This window comes from Cuculus canorus, chromosome Z, assembly GCF_017976375.1.
Source record: "Cuculus canorus isolate bCucCan1 chromosome Z, bCucCan1.pri, whole genome shotgun sequence".
Classification (NCBI taxonomy): Eukaryota; Metazoa; Chordata; class Aves; order Cuculiformes; family Cuculidae; genus Cuculus; species Cuculus canorus.
The window spans coordinates 42,767,729-42,784,504 of NC_071441.1; the positions used below are offsets into that span (position 1 = coordinate 42,767,729).

Below are 16,776 nucleotides of genomic sequence, written 5' to 3' on the forward strand. Positions count from 1 at the left end.
CCTTCTCAACCTTCTCTCTTTGCCAGTACTTTCTGTGATTAAGCACTCAGTATTAACATAACATGAATCTGTCTGGTGACTGAAGCTTATGAGGCAAGTGCCTGTGAAAAAGCTCCATGCAGGTCTTTGGGAAGTTGTGTTGTCAGGAAAGAGCACAGTTTCCAATTAAACTGAATGGTCTTCTAGAGGACTACTGTTCTGCAGAAACTGAAGGTTTTTCCTGCACAGATGTCTTATCGACTTATTATGGAGGCATTAGTAGACATTACATAAGTTGACCTTGCAGTTCTGCAAAACAGGACGTGTACGACAAGCATAATTTCCCTTCAGGTTTAAAATCTGGTCTGTGTTCCTAAGAAGCATGCTGCAGTGATTTATGCTTGTGTACTCAAACAGGCTTTTGGACACTTGGACGATGTTTCAAAACTTAAGGAGAGGAAGGTAGTTGGCTACAAATGCAAATTTTGTGTGGAAGTCCATCCAACACTTCGAGCCATCTGTAATCACCTTCGCAAGCATGTCCAGTATGGGAATGTCTCTTCTGTGTCAGCTGCAGTAAAGGTAAGAATTTTAAGAAGGTGACAGAAGGTGACTGCAATTTATTGCATTGCTTAAAATGAAGAACTCATTGAATACGGGCTCTTGTGAAGTTGAATGTGTTTTCAACTGGGTATTCCAGTTCAGCATGATGTTTTAATCTAACACTAAGTTTCTGAAATGCATTTGGTTTCTTTTAAGGTGTTTTAACATTTTTCCACTCTTGATCCAGGGCCATGAAGACTATTTAATTCTCATTTCTTCTCAGCCACAAAGGGGTTGATGTCGTTGATGACTGAAGGACTTTGTTTATGAGCAGGAGGCTTTATCTCAGCTATTCTGGGCTACTTTTCTTCCTAGTTAAACCCAAAAAAAGATGCTTGTGCACTTTTCGGTTTTATTTTTTTTCAAGAAGAAGTAGTGTGCACATGCAAGTGTGTGAAGTTGCTTGTGGTACACCTTTCCATGTGAAATTTGCACACTGGCTCCAAACAGAAAATTCACTGATCTGTTGAGCCAGTGAGCCTGTTTAGGTGATTACATGTGTTGTTCCTTTCTTTCCGTGAAAGGGGACGCCTTCTAGGACACCTCCAAGGATGAGCCATGCTCCACAGCCTGATTTCCAGTATATCAGCTGGAGTGGTGAAAGCGCATCAAAGTTGTGTGAATTAGCTGTATATTCTTCCTCATGCTGCAGTGAACTCTTGGCAAAGCCTCCTCTTGTGGGTCTTGCTAAGGATACTTCTTTCGTGTCTTCATCTGCTTGTTGGCAGGAAGCTATTCATAGCCTAACTCATGGTACCTAAGAGAGCTTTCATTGCCCTGCCACTGACCTTCCTTTAGCTTACCTGGTATTTACTGACAGACTCAGATGCTTCCCTCCTAACAGACCATTTCCTCTTTTCCCTGCTTGTCAAGTGAAGTTCATGTAGGGTCAATGTCTTCTTTTGAGTGAACAGAATTTTTGCTGCAGGGAGCAAAAGCTGAAATCCATGCCCCAAAGAGTATGCTGGAAATACTCTTACAGGTTATTAAAGTTGCTGCAGAAAATCGTGGTCTAGTTAGGAAAGGAAAGGGAAGGGAAGGCAAGGCAAGGCAAGGCAAGGTAAGGCAAGGCAAAGGGAAAGGGAAAGGCAAAGGGAAAGGGAAAGGGAAAGGGAAACGGAAAGGGAAAGGGAAAGGGAAAGGGAAAGGGAAAGGGAAAGGGAAAGGGAAAGGGAAAGGGAAAGGCAAGGCAAGGGCGAGGCAAGGCAAGGCAGGGAAAGGCAAGGCAAGGCAAGGCAGGGAAAGGCAAGGCAAGGCAAGGCAAGGGGATTCAATTGTATAGTCTTAGAGTACTGTCTTTCTTGTGAATTTGGCAAGGATGGACAAGTCTACTATAGACTAGACTACTGATTTAGTCTGCAGAGTAGGTACACTGTAAGCTAGAGCAAAAATAAAGTAAAATGAACCTGCTCTATACCTTACTTATGGTTGTCTAATCAAAGTTAGGACATTTATATTGCGACTATTGAAAGACAGTTGATTTGATTTCTTATCTTTTTGCATTATCTGATACAAATTTGTTCAAGGAGTGAGATTCTTTTTTTTACACATGCATGTATATGTATAATGAATGTAACTACGTCTTTTCCTCCCAAGAATAGGCCCTTTTTTTTGGAAAGCCATTGATGTGGAGTTTGCGTAGAGATGCATTTAGAAAAATAATGCAGTGGGAAACCTAGACATTATAGTGAAGACATGGGAAAGACTGAGGGGCAGAAGGGAGAGAGAATTGATGGCTTTGGGGGGGTATGTGTTTTTTAGCAGGAAGCTGAAGATTCTTCAAACACAGCTTTGATGGAGGGTTTTGAGGGAGCCAAAGACCCTGGCATTGTGGAATTTACAGAAGCTGAATTTGGAGCGTCCTTGGAAGACGAAACCAGGCCTGGGGGCTACCACTGCAGCCAGTGTGACCGGGTTTTGATGTCTATGCAGGGTCTGCGATCTCACGAGAGGAGTCACTTGGCTCTGGCCATGTTTGCCCGGGAAGACAAGTACAGCTGCCAGTATTGCTCCTTTGTCTCTGCTTTCAGGCACAAGTAAGTTGTGGCTTTTATTATTTTTTTTCAAAAGAAGCACAAAATAGCACTACTGTTTTGTACGTTTATATTGAATAAGAGTGAGCTCAACCTTATCTGGAACAACACCATTTCTCAGCAAAATCTTAGATCATTATGAGTGGCTATGTATAAAAGGCCACATCTTTGTATCTTCATGAATTTATTTAAGTCCTTTTTTTTAAGTGTAGAAAAAAAGCATGCAAACAAAAGAATAAGACTTCTTTCAGTAGGCAAACAGTGAAGCTCACCACTTATGCAACCTTGACAATTGCATGAGATTTATTAACAAGCCAAGAAGAGGAGGGAAAAGTATTTTCCTTGTTAATCTTTCATATTCTGCTGCATATCACTATCTCATTTATAATTTCTACAACTATTTGATGATTGAGTTTTCATTACTGTTGTTAAATAACCATCAAAACTTAACTTAAAATGAAATTTCTTAATTATGGTATGCAATTTCACTCTATAAATATTGCAAGTTCTGACCAGTGTGGTGTACTAGTTAATCCCTCATTCTGTTTCCTTGTCTGATGTAGCATGTGAAGAATACATACACATTATTAATAGTCATGTTTCTTAGATTCATTTCTCTAAGGTTGACTTAGCTGGTAGCTTTTAAAAATATTTTAATCATAATCATAAATATATGTCTTGCCCCCCAAAAATGAGTTTGGGGGGATATTTCCAAGTAGCCCCTTGGACTGACTCACAGGTACATATTTTCTGTAATTCCTGTGATAGCTACTTATTCGCCATTTTAACAGAAGAAGAGAGATCCAGGTACTCATTTGATGTGGGCACTCATAGCACTGTCAGTAGTGCTTTTAAATTTGATGATGATGTCACTGTTTTGCAATCAAATATATATGGGAAAGAAAGCATGATAAAAAGTGTTTTTAAACTTCTTATGTTAAAAAGCAGAATTTTTGCTGGTGTCACAGTGTTGCAAAACGATGGCCAGAGTTTGATCTGCCTTGTTGAAAAGGTCTATGAGATTGAGCAGCCAACAGGAAGAAAGAAACCCTCAGAAGGATGACGTATCCCGCATTGCTTTGGCAAATTTGACAGTGGGGGATGCCCCTACCTCACATAGCTTACACAACCTGCTATTTCCCCAGTAAACTGGTTTGCTCTCAAAATCACATTTATGCTGAGTTTGGTCTCTAGTCATTCTGTTTCCTGCCTATTAAGTGAATAAAGTCATGTCCTACATGAAGGACAGGTAAGTCAGAAAGTGGAGTATGGCATGGAAGAACTCTATAGGTATTGCTTAACTTGATACTAGGTGCTCTCGCTGTTATTGAAGTTGCCTGCTTCATCTTCTCTTTTTGTTTCTGATGTAACTACTTTCTAAGGAGGTAAAGTATGTGAAAGAAACCAAATCAAATGTTTGATCAGCCCACTGTTTTCCCACATCTGACCAAAACTTTAAAACTTGCTTTTGGAAGAATTTTGCTGGCAAAATATGTGGTTGTGAATATAATTTTGACAGTGCTTTAATTGTTAATTAAGTAAGTAAGCTCACCCCTGTCAGCTCTTTAAAACAAATTTTGTTCTATAAAGTTATTAGGGCAAGTGTTCAATATCTTACTCATTTAGGAGACTTTTTTCCCATTTTTTTGGAAAAGCTGTACACAAACTCCATCCTGGATTTCTGGTAAATTGTGTTTGTGTGAAGTGGCCTGAGAGGAGGCATAATTTCATTTTTTATGTTTTTTTCTGTCATCAAATCTTTGAATACACAGACTTCAGTGTTAGTTCTTGTAAACAGGGGTTTTCTGGCTCAAGCTTTTGTCAGTGTGGGACTAAAGATCCCGTGACAATCTTGCATAGTGTGAGAGGACACAAACAACTGCCACTTGATCTATGTGTTGATATTCAGTAAAAAAAGAAAAGGATGATTTAGGAAAAATAAAAGGAAGTAAACCTGAACTAAATCTAGAATAAAAGTGGCAGGTGGGTGGTAGTTTTGGCAAATTACCACTCCTCCAAGTGTGCTGTATCTGTGCTGTTGTTTTTCCATCACTATGCATAAGAAGGTTCAAACTAAGACTAGATCACAAAGCATGAATGTGTCCAAAGAAAAGGCTGTACTGGAAGCGTTTACAACCTGAGCTGAAACTACCTGTAGACTCTAAATTCACGTCTGTTACCCACAGCACAGGAACTGTGGAGCTCTGCAGACTCATTCAGACAGAATGAATTAGATCTTCTGTTAGAAAACGCAGAAAACATCAGTTTTCCCTTCCAGACTTTGCTGAACTGTTTCGAGAAACTGTGGAGAGAGAGCAGCTTCTGATCACCCCCCAGTATTTAGGCTGTCAGTAGCTTCCATTTCACTGAAGAAAGTCGAGGCTGGTCTTTCCCACCTCTTCTTCTCATGTTGACCTTCATGCAGAATCTCCTGCACTGTTCCTTCTGAAATGCTACTGCCTTTGAATCGTGGAACTCATCGACTGCATCCTGCTGGCACCCTCCTCAGAGCAGTATCTCTAATCTGATTCTGCTGCTGTAACCGAAAGAAGGCTTCCACAGCAAATCTGGTCAAATTTCCACACACACAACCTCCCCCCAACCCCGCCCAACCCTTTCATCAACAGGACAAAAGGTGGCAGATTTTCACAAAAAAGCTTGCCAGGATGAAAATTCTGTAATGATCATTTTACTGCTCTTGTCTGTTTCTTGTTTCTTCAACTGGTCTTTTAAGTCTGGATCAGGTGTATTTTAATTTATACTAATCTTGCCCTATAAGTTTGCTTAAGTGGCTTACTTAACAGAGTTGGTGTCAGCTCTGCTGCTTTTCCTCAGACTGGATTCTACTTTATTTTGTAGGCAGACATATTGAATTCTAAGAGTATGAGAAAGGATAGGTGAGCCTGGTCTGCCTCTTAATTAATTTATTATTGTTCTTAAGTGTTTTGCTTGGCATCTGAAGGAACAGATAAAATGAAGTACTCTTGTTTTTCCCTTTTCTTTCTTTCTTTCTTTTTTTCAAGTCTGGATCGTCATATGCAGACCCATCATGGACACCATAAGCCGTTCCGTTGCAAGCTGTGCCCATTCAAGTCCTCCTACAATAGCCGCCTGAAAACCCATATACTCAAGGCTCACGCTGGTAAGTTTTCTCTCTTAGTTTTGCAGTGCAGGAGCTGAAATGGGCTGTGTATTCTTCTTGCTGATCAGAGATGCTGAGTTGAATCACATGTTTTGTCAGCAAATTCGGGTGAGATATTCAAAGGCAAGTCAGGATTGGCCAGACTATGCACTTGTTGGAATTGGTGGCAGTTAGGGTAATGTTTTTGAAAGGACAAAAGTTTTAAATGGTGATGAGTACTTAAAGAACTTCTTTTTCTTCTATTTTCTTTTATGTGAACGATTTTTTGTTATTGTTATTTCTGCTTGTTTCCAAGAGAATTTAATCAATGCACTTATACTATTCGTGTCTTGACGGATTGGTAGTGAGCTTTATTCAACTGTATTTGTATTTATATTTGTGCTGTAGGTGACTCTGGGAAAAGGACTGTGGCTTGCACCTTGGTTTTGATAGTCTTATGCTGGCTTTCATGTTAAAACCAAACACTGCAAACTTCGGGGTTCTGGTCTGTGTGTGGCAGATTGAGAATGGGATGATTCCATTATCATACTTGGAAAATATGTCTTGCAAATCTCTGCCTTGCAGTATGGAATCCATACAAGCAAACAAATAGACACACTTCTGGTTAAAAGGAATTGGGAAGGTTGTGTACAGGATACATCACCTCAGAATGCTGTGCCAAACTGTGAGACTCAGAATTTTCTCATCTTTATTCCCTGGCACATGCCATACATTAAAAAATTGTCAGAAGATAAGAGTTATAAAATGGCTAAATTTGCATCTTTGTGGTTAAAAGTACAAAAGATCAACCCTCAAACCACATTCCAAACATGCAGTCTGTTGCAAACAGAAGAACATTGACCAATCTGAAAAACCTGCAGGCTTATCTCAGCTGTTAAAATTTGCAAACAGAAGCTCTTGGAACAGATGACAAAAGTGCTAGAAGTATATTCCTTTCTTTATGATTTGTTTGCACTATGTTATATACTCAGGTTGCGTTGGTGGAGGAAGATGGGAAAATGGGCAGAAAAGGCAGGAGGAATTTATAGCTGTCCACTGATTAAAAAAAAAAAAGTAATTGTTGCCATTGATCGACAGGCACTTTTCATCTACAAAAATGTAAGAGAGATTGATGATCACTTGTACTTAATTTCCTGTATTGATTTTGGACTTCAACAGGGCTTTTTTTCTGTACTTGGATGGGTGTTGTGGATTAGCTTAACTTTTGCTGGTCTCGTGTTGTATGGGACCATGGCATTCTGTCCCTTGTAGGAAATCCAACTATATGCAGCAGCTGTCCAATTTGCAATGTCTCACATCCTGTACAGAGGTGACATGGTTCTTTGTTTTTTCCAGCCATAAACCAGTATTTTCTTGATGCTATTGTGCAGTTAGTCTGCTTTGTGTTATCTTGTTTGAACCTGCCAGATATTTAGACCCAAATTTAGCATGCAACTAACATTTACTTCACATTCCTCTTCATGTAAATCATCGATTTTTTTTGTTATGAATTCATGCTCTTGAACTTCATTAGTGAACAGTCCTTGAAGGACCACATTTGTCGTCTTCCAAGAACGCAATTTCATGGCTGCCTAGGTAGCAATTCTGCAGTGACTTGTGTAATAGGGTTTCCAAAGGCTTATAATCTGTTTCTGTCTTAGTCCATTCCTACCAAACAAAATACACCACAGAAAAATTGCTTGTATGTTTTTCAGTCAGAGCTTTTATTTGTTGTGTTTTAAGTCAATCTTCCAGGAATATACACTAATAAATAAACATATTATGAAGAATATGAGGAGTTTTCCTCGTACTCCTTGTTTTTTTCAATGACATAGCGTTTCTGTGAACTTCTCTTGTGTTACCATTTTTGTCTCTTCTCAATCATCTCGTTATCAGTTTATTTAGAAGTGGAAACTTCAGTCCCCCTGAATTTTTCTAAGTCTCTTGGAGATCTTTAAAATTCAGTAAAATCCCAAATTCTGAAGTCTTTTACTCCGTCTGCCTCTCTCCCTTATTTTCTGGGGATGGGTCAGAATTCAGTGGACTGTAAAATGTGTTCTTGCCCAGCAGCTGGTACCAGTCAGTGCATCTTGCGTTTGTTTTTCATCCAGTTTGTGCCATCTCCTTTGGCATGGAGCAGAACAGTTCACAGTATCTCTAAATGGGCTGTCTGTTGATTTCATCTGAACTTATTCACCTGTTCTTTTTTTTTGCTTATCTTTTTTGAGGGACATTTGTTAGCATTTTCTGGTGTCCTTGCTTCATTTGTCATGACACTGGGTGCACTGCAAGCACAAATGGATAATTGTAAGACAGAGTACTGGTCCTGCTCAGTTTATGTATAATCTGGAACATAATGCTTTGAGTACGTATTGGGTATTGAGACCCATGATATACATGTTTTGATTTATTTATTTGTATATGTATTAATGAAAGTGTTTTATGACATGCAAAACTAACAGTCAACAAAGTGCAGAAGGCTTCGGTTAAGCCAAACTGTAGCTTTTCCTCTGCAGTCAAACACATCCTTTTACGCTGATGGCCACCTGAACTGTTATGGCTGAATAGTGGGTATATTTATTAGTTATGTCTAAACTACTTAATATGTAATCATGCTGTTTGCTTTAATGTCTTGTGGTGCTTTTAAGTTAACGGGTGGTTGGTGCCTACTGTCATCCAGGATTCTCTTACAATGACAAACCATGAAGACCTGTATCTGTGTCTCACTGATATCTTGTTCTTTGGAGTTTCTTTTGTCCTTATATTATCTTGTTCCATTGAGCAACTTGCTGTACGTGCCATACAAAAAAAATGTTTTCTCTTTGTAAAAAGGTAATATATAACTGATGTAATATGCAAGTGAGGAGTGCCATTTGAGGAAACGTGGGAGAATTTCTTGTTTCATTATTTCAGACTTTAAGTGATCTGTTCTTTTTCAGGTGTACCAAAAGAGGCCTTTTAAACCTTTGTATTTTGTCCCCATAACTAGCATAGTTTTTCTGGAAGAGAGGGGCAGGAGTTATTTTTATGTAGGATGGTTCCTAATCTTTTCAGGTATGCTTACTCTGACTTGCTGCAATACGTGTGTTTTCACCTTCTCTTTTGGTTCACTTATTTCCAGTATTGGAAACAATGCTGTTTGAGAAACTGGTTTACTAAATTTGTTGAGAGACGGAAAACATGTTCAGCTTCGTTCATTACCAGAACTCTTGTTCTTCTGTTACTGTTCATGAATATTTCACTCCTATATTAGTTTTGGCACTTTATGTACAACTCATATGTGGTCAGTGTTACTCTTGAACATGGAAGTGGCACTTCCAAAATAATAACTTAGCACCTGTAAAATACCATATTGTTTGTGTTGGGACAGTTTCACTTTGTGTTCCAGTTACCTCCATGATTAATGCAAAACAAATCTTGTCTCAGGATTTGTTTCCCCTTGTTTGCTGTCTCTGTGGCTTGGAATGTATTCAAAATTAAATTCACTACTGTTCATTACTTCTGTTCTTTTGCTTCTTTTAGTGCTTTTTCATAACACACTTCACATAACTTTAAACATATGCACTGCACTTGGTTTGCCATGCTCATTTCTTGTAGTAAACCGACCTTGACCTGGTTATGAGTTCTGTGGAGGTTTTTCATAAGGAAAATGTGACCTTCCCCAAATACAAATTTTCCACACATCACTCCTTTTTTCTTTGGAGGGACCTTGGTTGGCGTTTTGAAGCCTCCTTTTTTCTTCATTAATAATGATGCTGGATTTGCTGCATGCAGAAACAGATGACTTCACCCTCTCTGGCTGCTGCGCTCTCAAAGAAGTTTGGAAGTGCTATAGTTGAGTGACTCCATTTTCATCCCAGAATTGTTTTCTTCTCATACCATGCAACACAGGCACGCTACAGGTCTGGTCTCTGTTTTTTGGCATCGGTCACTTTACAAGGATCTGCAGCTGTGAGAAAGTGATATTTTGGTCTAAAGCAGGTGTCTGTACCCACAAACTCCAGACTGCTCCATCAAGGAGATGCTTATGGCTTGTTCTCTTTGGGATCAGTCTTGCACTGAGGAGCCCATGGGAACTTTACTGCCAAGTTCAGTAAGAGAAGTATGGGGACCCCATTTTGTTTCTTTTGTGAGCTGATGACTTGCCTGTATTTCGCTCACCCAGGTGAACATGCCTACAAATGTTCCTTCTGCTCATTTTCCACCATGACAATCAGCCAGCTGAAAGAGCACTCCTTGAAAGTGCATGGGAAAGCACTGACACTACCAAGACCCCGCATTGTCAACCTTGCAGCCTCACACGCCCACCATACCTCCAAGAACCACATTCCTGCTGAAGAAGTGGAGGACTCTAATGGTAAGAGGTGCCTCAGAGCAAGAATTCAATTGTCTAAGGTGCCACTTGATATTTTTATTACAAAAAAACTTACAGCAGGCAGTTTGCCCAAAAAGCAGCTTCATTTCATCATCAAGAAAAAACAGAAGTTGCGTCAAAATCAAGAATAATCATGGTGGTGTAGGAAGAGACCTGCTTTAGATCCTCACCAGTTCATACTACAGTAACTTATCCTGTCAGCAGTTGACTTTGGAATATGTCATTGCTGACTTTACTTCTTGGCAGAGATTTCAATTGTAGAAAATTTTCAAAGGCAAAGCTTCTATTGATAGCAAGTGGGAAAGGGATTATCTAATTCGATCCATGCTCCTGAAAAACACCCATTTATCTTGTTAGGAGACAACTTCAGTGAAACTACATTTTTAAGCTTAAAATATGAACCTGTAGTGATAGTAAAAGTATATATTCTTGTCCTTACTACAGAGGACACCAAAAGTACATTCAGATATTAAGCTGCATCTGCAGGAAGGAGAATCTCAGAAATGTTTTTTTTCCATGCTTTCTTTGAAAGCTGTTAATCCCTGTGTGCTGGAGAAGTATGTAGAAGATATTTAGGAAGCCGCAGAGGAAGCGACACTGTTAACAGAGAAAATGCAGACTCACAGAAGAGGTGTTGTGTGGTATCACAGCATGTGTTAGGGCTTTTTAAGTGGTAGCTTATGAGGCATGTTATAGGTGTCACTTCCAGCCAATTAAGAAAAGAGGTGGTCTTCAGTAAGAAAGGTCTTAACTCCTGGATGAGTTGTGTTTACATGGGAGGGAGGAAAATGTTTGTTACCATAAATAAAGGATTCAGACCCACGACGATCAAGGAGGTGCATAGATGGAGGTGGTATTAGAAGAGTGGAAAAAAATAACTTTTTCCAGAAGTTTGAGAGGTTCTGAGCTTTTTTTCTTGTTGCTATTTGCTTTCATGACTGGTAGACTAAGGATGGGAGGTAAATAATATTAGTAATTTTTCAGCATTTTTGATCTCCTGACTTCACTTCTTTCCTTTCTCACCACAAAAAACTGTGAAATGAGAAAGAGCGACAGATATGAAACAAGTGTATAAAATGGCAGAAGGGAATTTAAAGAAAAAAGTAACAATTGTAGAAATATTTTACTGAAGAAAAAGTGGAACGTGAATATTATTTTTATGGTTCTGCAAGTCACTTCTAGGGTCAGAATCAAAATCTTATAAAAAGATTCTGACCAGCTGTTCTCAGACTACCTTTTCTCAAAGGGTTTTCTAGAACAGTGCTTAGTAACTAAGCTTTTATTTTTGCTAATATTAGCTTAATCCAACAAGCAGAGTACATCGTGTGATCTATTATGTTTCTTTTTTATTGCTTTTTAAAAAAATATTCCATTACTGTCTAAGAAGTGGAGACTAGTTTTCAGAGACTACCCTAGTCTTTCCTGTGTCTTAGTAGTCTCTTTGTAACAATGGTGTGTTGAAAGATGCAGAAGGGCAATATTTGAGTTTGGAAAGGCTGGTTCATTTATTCGCTTTTTGCTTATCCCAGCATCTCGAAGTTGTGATTAGTGAAGTTAAAATTCATGTGCAGATCTCTGCAGAAGATAATTTTAGAGACTTTAGCAACTCTTTTTGTTAACAGAGTTATGAAACGAGTGCATAAAATGGCAGAAGGGAATATATAAAAAAATATATAAAAGGATGATGCTGTTAACAAAACTATTTCATTAGGTTGATTGTGTTACCTAGATCTGTATTGCAGCCTGAAACCAAGGCAGAATTTGTCCCAATTAGCTTGATCTTTAAACAGGGTTAATGGTTAAGTCACTTTGACAATAATAGAAGCCACCCACTGGGGAGCTAGTCAGACGAGTACAGGTGTTATAATAATCGTGTTAATGTTTTCAGCTTTGGTTGAGGAAGGAATAACCTGTTTTAAGTAGTTTTTTTACATTAGGAAGTTGGCTGCAGATCAAGTTAGTGATAGATGCTCTTGTGACATCATTTATTGTTGTTTCTCAGAAGGGAAGAAATGAAAGTGTTTGTGGCCTAGGCCTGGAAGCTGCAAATGATGTGAAGGACTAGATAAAAAACTGATCTCAGTAGCAGGAAATGCAGGTCTGTGTGACAGGCACTATCATGTCCAGCTGGAGCCATTATTAAGTGGGTCTCACATGTTGTAGCTTAGTTGGATTTTGCCTGTGTTAGTGTGTATAAATAACCTGCAGTATGGGCTGTGATCTAGTTAATTCACTGGGGATGCAAAATTGAATTAGGGCTGGAGTGAAAAGCAAACAAAAGGTTACGAACTTGGTTTTTGTGTTGATAGGTATGCAGCAGGCTAGTATAATCGAAATTATTGCAGGAAGGGTCTGTTCTTGTCTGTGGATGCAGGATGGCTTGGGGAGATTTGGGGAGCTAGCAGGACTCATCTTGCCCCAAAAAATGGAGAAAAGGGGAAAGGGTACTGAATTGTACTAAGATAGTGCATGTCTGAAGAGAACTAGTCTGAGAGAACAGTCCAGTAGAACTTCTGCTGATGCCTTTCTTTTTCCCTGCAGAAATTGTTCCCTGAGGCGCCTTTCTCAAAACATTGCTTTTGTTCTTTTGGATTGATCCATTCATTAAAATATACTAATATACCTAATGTCTATGATTCATCTCTTTTAATTCTGTGTTGGTAGCACCAAGCATATGTGAAGTGTTAATCTGTATATCCTGGAGGTGTTTCGGGTGCTTGATATACTTTTTATGGAAGTGAAGTTAAAGTGGAGTAGGTGCTGAATGTTTTAGGTCCATCCCTGGCAGCTACATCATCATTAGAAAGCATGATAACCACTATAGTGCCTGTATGCCTGTCTCAGGGCAGTAGTGTAACAAGGGAATTGTGTCAGTCTCAGTGAGTCAGGAGAGAAAACTTTCTTATAGAAACATAATTGGAAGATGTTACATTTTGGATTGTACCTCTCCATACATGTTGGGTGATATTTTGGTATGTAAGGAATGTACCTGTTTTCATTGTATCCTAATCTTACTAGAGGTAAAGCACTCCATTTTTTGGGGGGGTGGGGTGATGGTGTTTGTTAGTTGTTTGGTTTTTTGTCTTACAAGCAGCCAAAAAACCCCGACAGATGTTGATCAGCAGTGCATTTTTTTTTCCCCGGTTTGCACAGCATGGGGCACTGAATGGTTTGTGGCAGCCAACTCTTATTGAGATGATAAGATGACCATTGTGGTAAACTGTTCTTTTGTACTCCCGATAGTATTTTTCCTTTCGGAAGACAGAAATGGTGTTGTTTGACTATTATTCATGTTTGTGGGGGGCTTTTTTATTTATTTGTATTAACTTACTTATTTGCCCTTTACACTAAAATATGGCTTAACACTTCTGAGAACTTGCACAGTAAAAATTCTGTGTAAATTGAAATACTACAAACAGCTAGGAAGATTGGGTGAATCCGCGAACAAGATCAGTTTCCAAGTTCCGTCACAATCTTTGTAAGAATCAGAACTTATATTCATGTTAATCTCTATCCAGAAGGGTTGTATGAATTTATTGATGATATTGTCATTCTATGGAGCAGAATCATGGTGTCATTTGGTTGGAGAAGACCTTTAGATCATCGAGTCCAACTGTACTTGTCCACTACTTAACCATATCCCTGAACACCTCATCTCCCCATCTTTCAAATACCTTCAGGGATGGTGACTCAAATGCCTCCCTGGGCAGCCTTTTCCACTGCCTGATAACTGTTTTTGTGAAAAAATTTTTCTTAACGTCCAATCTGAACCTCCTCTGAAGCAACTAGAGGCTGTTTCCTCTTGTCCTTGGGAGAAGAGACCAACACCCACCTCACTATAACCTCCTTTCAGATAGTTGTAGACAGTGATAAGATTTCCCCTCAGCCTCCTCTTCTTTAGGCTAAATGGCCTTCATTTTGTTCCTACGATAATTGTAGAATTTTTTTTTTATTATCTTTCACAGAATTGGCCTATTTAAGTTCTAGTTGGTCTTTGCCCTTCTCTTTTTCTCTCTGCATGATCTCACTTCATCCTTGTAGTCCTCCTGAGATGCCTGCCTCATCTTCCAAAGCTCATATACTTTCTTCTTTTTACCAAGTTCCACCCGAAGTCCTCTGCTCAGCCAAGCTGGTTTTCTTCCCCACTGGTTCGTTTTTTTGTACGTGGGGATGGCCAGCTTCTGTGCTGTCAGGATTTCCTTCCTGAGGAGCATCCAGCCCTCTTAGGCTCCTTTGCCCTTGAGGACTGCCTCTCAAGGGGCTTTTATCAGCCAGCTTCTGAACAGTCCAAAGTCTGCCCTCTGGAAGTCCCAAGGTGGCCGTTCTTCTGACACCCCTCCTTACTTCTCCCAGAACTGAGAATTCTATCATCTTGTGATTGCTGTGCCTCAGGCATCCTCAAACTGTTACATCTCCCACAAGGCCTTCTCTGTTCACCGACAACAGATGTCCACTAAGGCATCTTCCCTAGATGGTTCCATCCACTCCAGGAACTTCCTAGACTGTTTCCTCTCTGTTGTATTATACTTCCAGCAGACATCTGGTAAGTCGAAGTCTCCCACAAGGACAAGGGCTAGTGATCATGAGACTTCCCCCAGTTGCTTGTAGAATACCTCATCACTGTCTTCTTCATGGTAGGCTGTCTGTAGCAGACTGGCACCATGATATCTGCCTTACTAGGCATTCCGCTGATTTTTTACCCATAGACAACTCTATCATCACCATCATTTTGCTCATAGCAATCAAAACAGTCTTTAACATACCCCACCATCTCTCCTTCTTTGCCTGTCCTTCCTGAAGAGTTTATAACCAGCCATGGCAGCATTCCAGTTATGCAAGTTGTCCCATCATGTTTCTGTGATGGCAACTACATCATAGTTCTCTTGCTGTACAGTGATTTCTAATTCCTCCTGTTTGCTGTCCATGCTGTCTGCATTGGTGTAGATGCCCTTCAGTTGTGCTGTTGATCCCGCCACTCCACTGAGAGGACTACTCTTAATTCCTAAGCGACTACTCACTGTTTTTTCTAACCGATCAATAACCTTTGCATCTTTGCTGCCACTTGGAGTACTATATATCACAGATAAGGGTTTCCTATGCAGGGTCAGCTCTGTTCATATTGATTAAGGTGCAATGCAATGGAATCCCAGATACTGCATTGCCAAGGCCTATCATTAGAAGACTATAATCTCTTCCAGTAAGGAGGAGTTGAAAGCAAGGCAGAGACACAAAAAAAGTGTGACTGAACACTAGAAAAGAGGAATAGGAACAACAGCAACAGGTATTATCTGCAAAGTGATCATCAGCTAAGGAGAAAGCACATGGCAACAGAGGCTGTGTGTGTAAGCACTAGTATTAAGCATGTTTGCTTGTCTTCAAGGGTGGTGGAGGTGCCTTCCTCATACAAACCGGAGAAATCCATGAGTTCAATTTACTGCCATAAAGCCCACAAAGCAGAATTACTTGATAGATTGATAAATGTTTTTGTGTTATGACTTTACCATCGGTGAAAGCTTATTGGGAGTATTTAAAACAGCTGCCCTAAATTGTTGTGGCTAGTATTTCTTCTTTTTCAAGTAGTTCTTTATTCTGCGAAAATAACTCTTTTGGCCATACTGCTTAGTAGAGCAAAGTGTTACTCTTTATTCATATGGCTGGCAGATTTGGAGCCTCATTAATATGTTTGTATCATGACTGTGTGCAATAATTAAAAATAGTAGGATTTTTTATTTTACTGATTAAGAATATTAAATTATCAAAATAAAACAGTGAACTGCAAGTGGTGAACTAGAGAGATCTGAATGTGGCTTGTACTGTCTTTTCAGTCATGCTGTTATTGTACAAGATCGTTCCTTTTTAGTGGCAACTAGTTCATGAAATGTAGAAAGCAGCATGCTTTGTATCTGCCCTTGAAGGTCAATGATCATGCTTTTTCACTGCTGTACAAACCAAAGGGGATCTATCGTTAGTACCAGCACACATCACAAAACACACGCAGGGTTGGAACTAGGAAGATCTTTTGAGTTTCCCAGTACATGATATGTCAACATCTTCATTAAATTTAATTACCTGCAGCAGGAAATGTGTTGAAAACTGCTAAGTGAAACACCCAGAGCCTTCTTCCATTTTTTCCTGAACTTTAGCCTTTCCTAGTAGAAAAGAACTTTACCTTATCTAGAGACTGATATATAAATACATGGGCTTGTTTAGCCAGAGCTGGGCTGTGTGCAAAACTTCTTAACTACGTCCTGCTTCTGGAACAGTTTTTCAAGAACTGTGAAACCCTTCCCATTTATGTGCACTTTTTCAAAGTGGATAATGCATGTATGTAGCATTATCAGTATGTAGCTTCTATGCTGCTTGAAAGATCGGATCCTGAGGGGTTCAGAGAGACTCTAGAAGGTTTGCTAAAGTAGTTTCAAGTAGTACCAGAGTGAGGGAAAAGCAGTGGGAAACAAGCAGCCTTTTCAACAAGGTTCTATCAGCTGGTGCCAACGAGGCAGGATTGTTACAGTGATCCACTCAGCCGCAGAGTCACATATCTCCCTCCCATCTTTCAGAAGAAAGGCAAGGTTTCCATATGCTCAGATTTACTACCCTGATATTATTCTTTTTTACTTAATCCATCCCATATTTTGTGGCTGACATTTATTTCTATTCACATT

At 39.5% G+C, this 16,776-nt stretch overlaps 1 protein-coding gene across 8 annotated transcripts in view; it reads left to right on the forward strand.

Annotated features, from left to right (window-relative positions):
- ZNF462 (zinc finger protein 462) overlaps positions 1-16,776 on the forward strand; it is a 94,713-nt gene that overhangs the window by 44,796 nt on the left and 33,141 nt on the right. For 4 of the 8 annotated variants that reach the window (XM_054055039.1, XM_054055034.1, XM_054055037.1 and 1 more), the window contains exons 4-7: positions 397-561; positions 2,515-2,618; positions 5,639-5,757; positions 9,902-10,093. In XM_054055039.1, coding sequence (XP_053911014.1) covers positions 397-561; positions 2,515-2,618; positions 5,639-5,757; positions 9,902-10,093 — 580 coding nt within the window. Of the gene's footprint in view, positions 1-396; positions 562-2,343; positions 2,619-5,638; positions 5,758-9,901; positions 10,094-16,776 lie in introns of all 8 variants that reach the window. The other 4 variants (XM_054055032.1, XM_054055033.1, XM_054055038.1 and 1 more) reach the window with 3 other exon arrangements.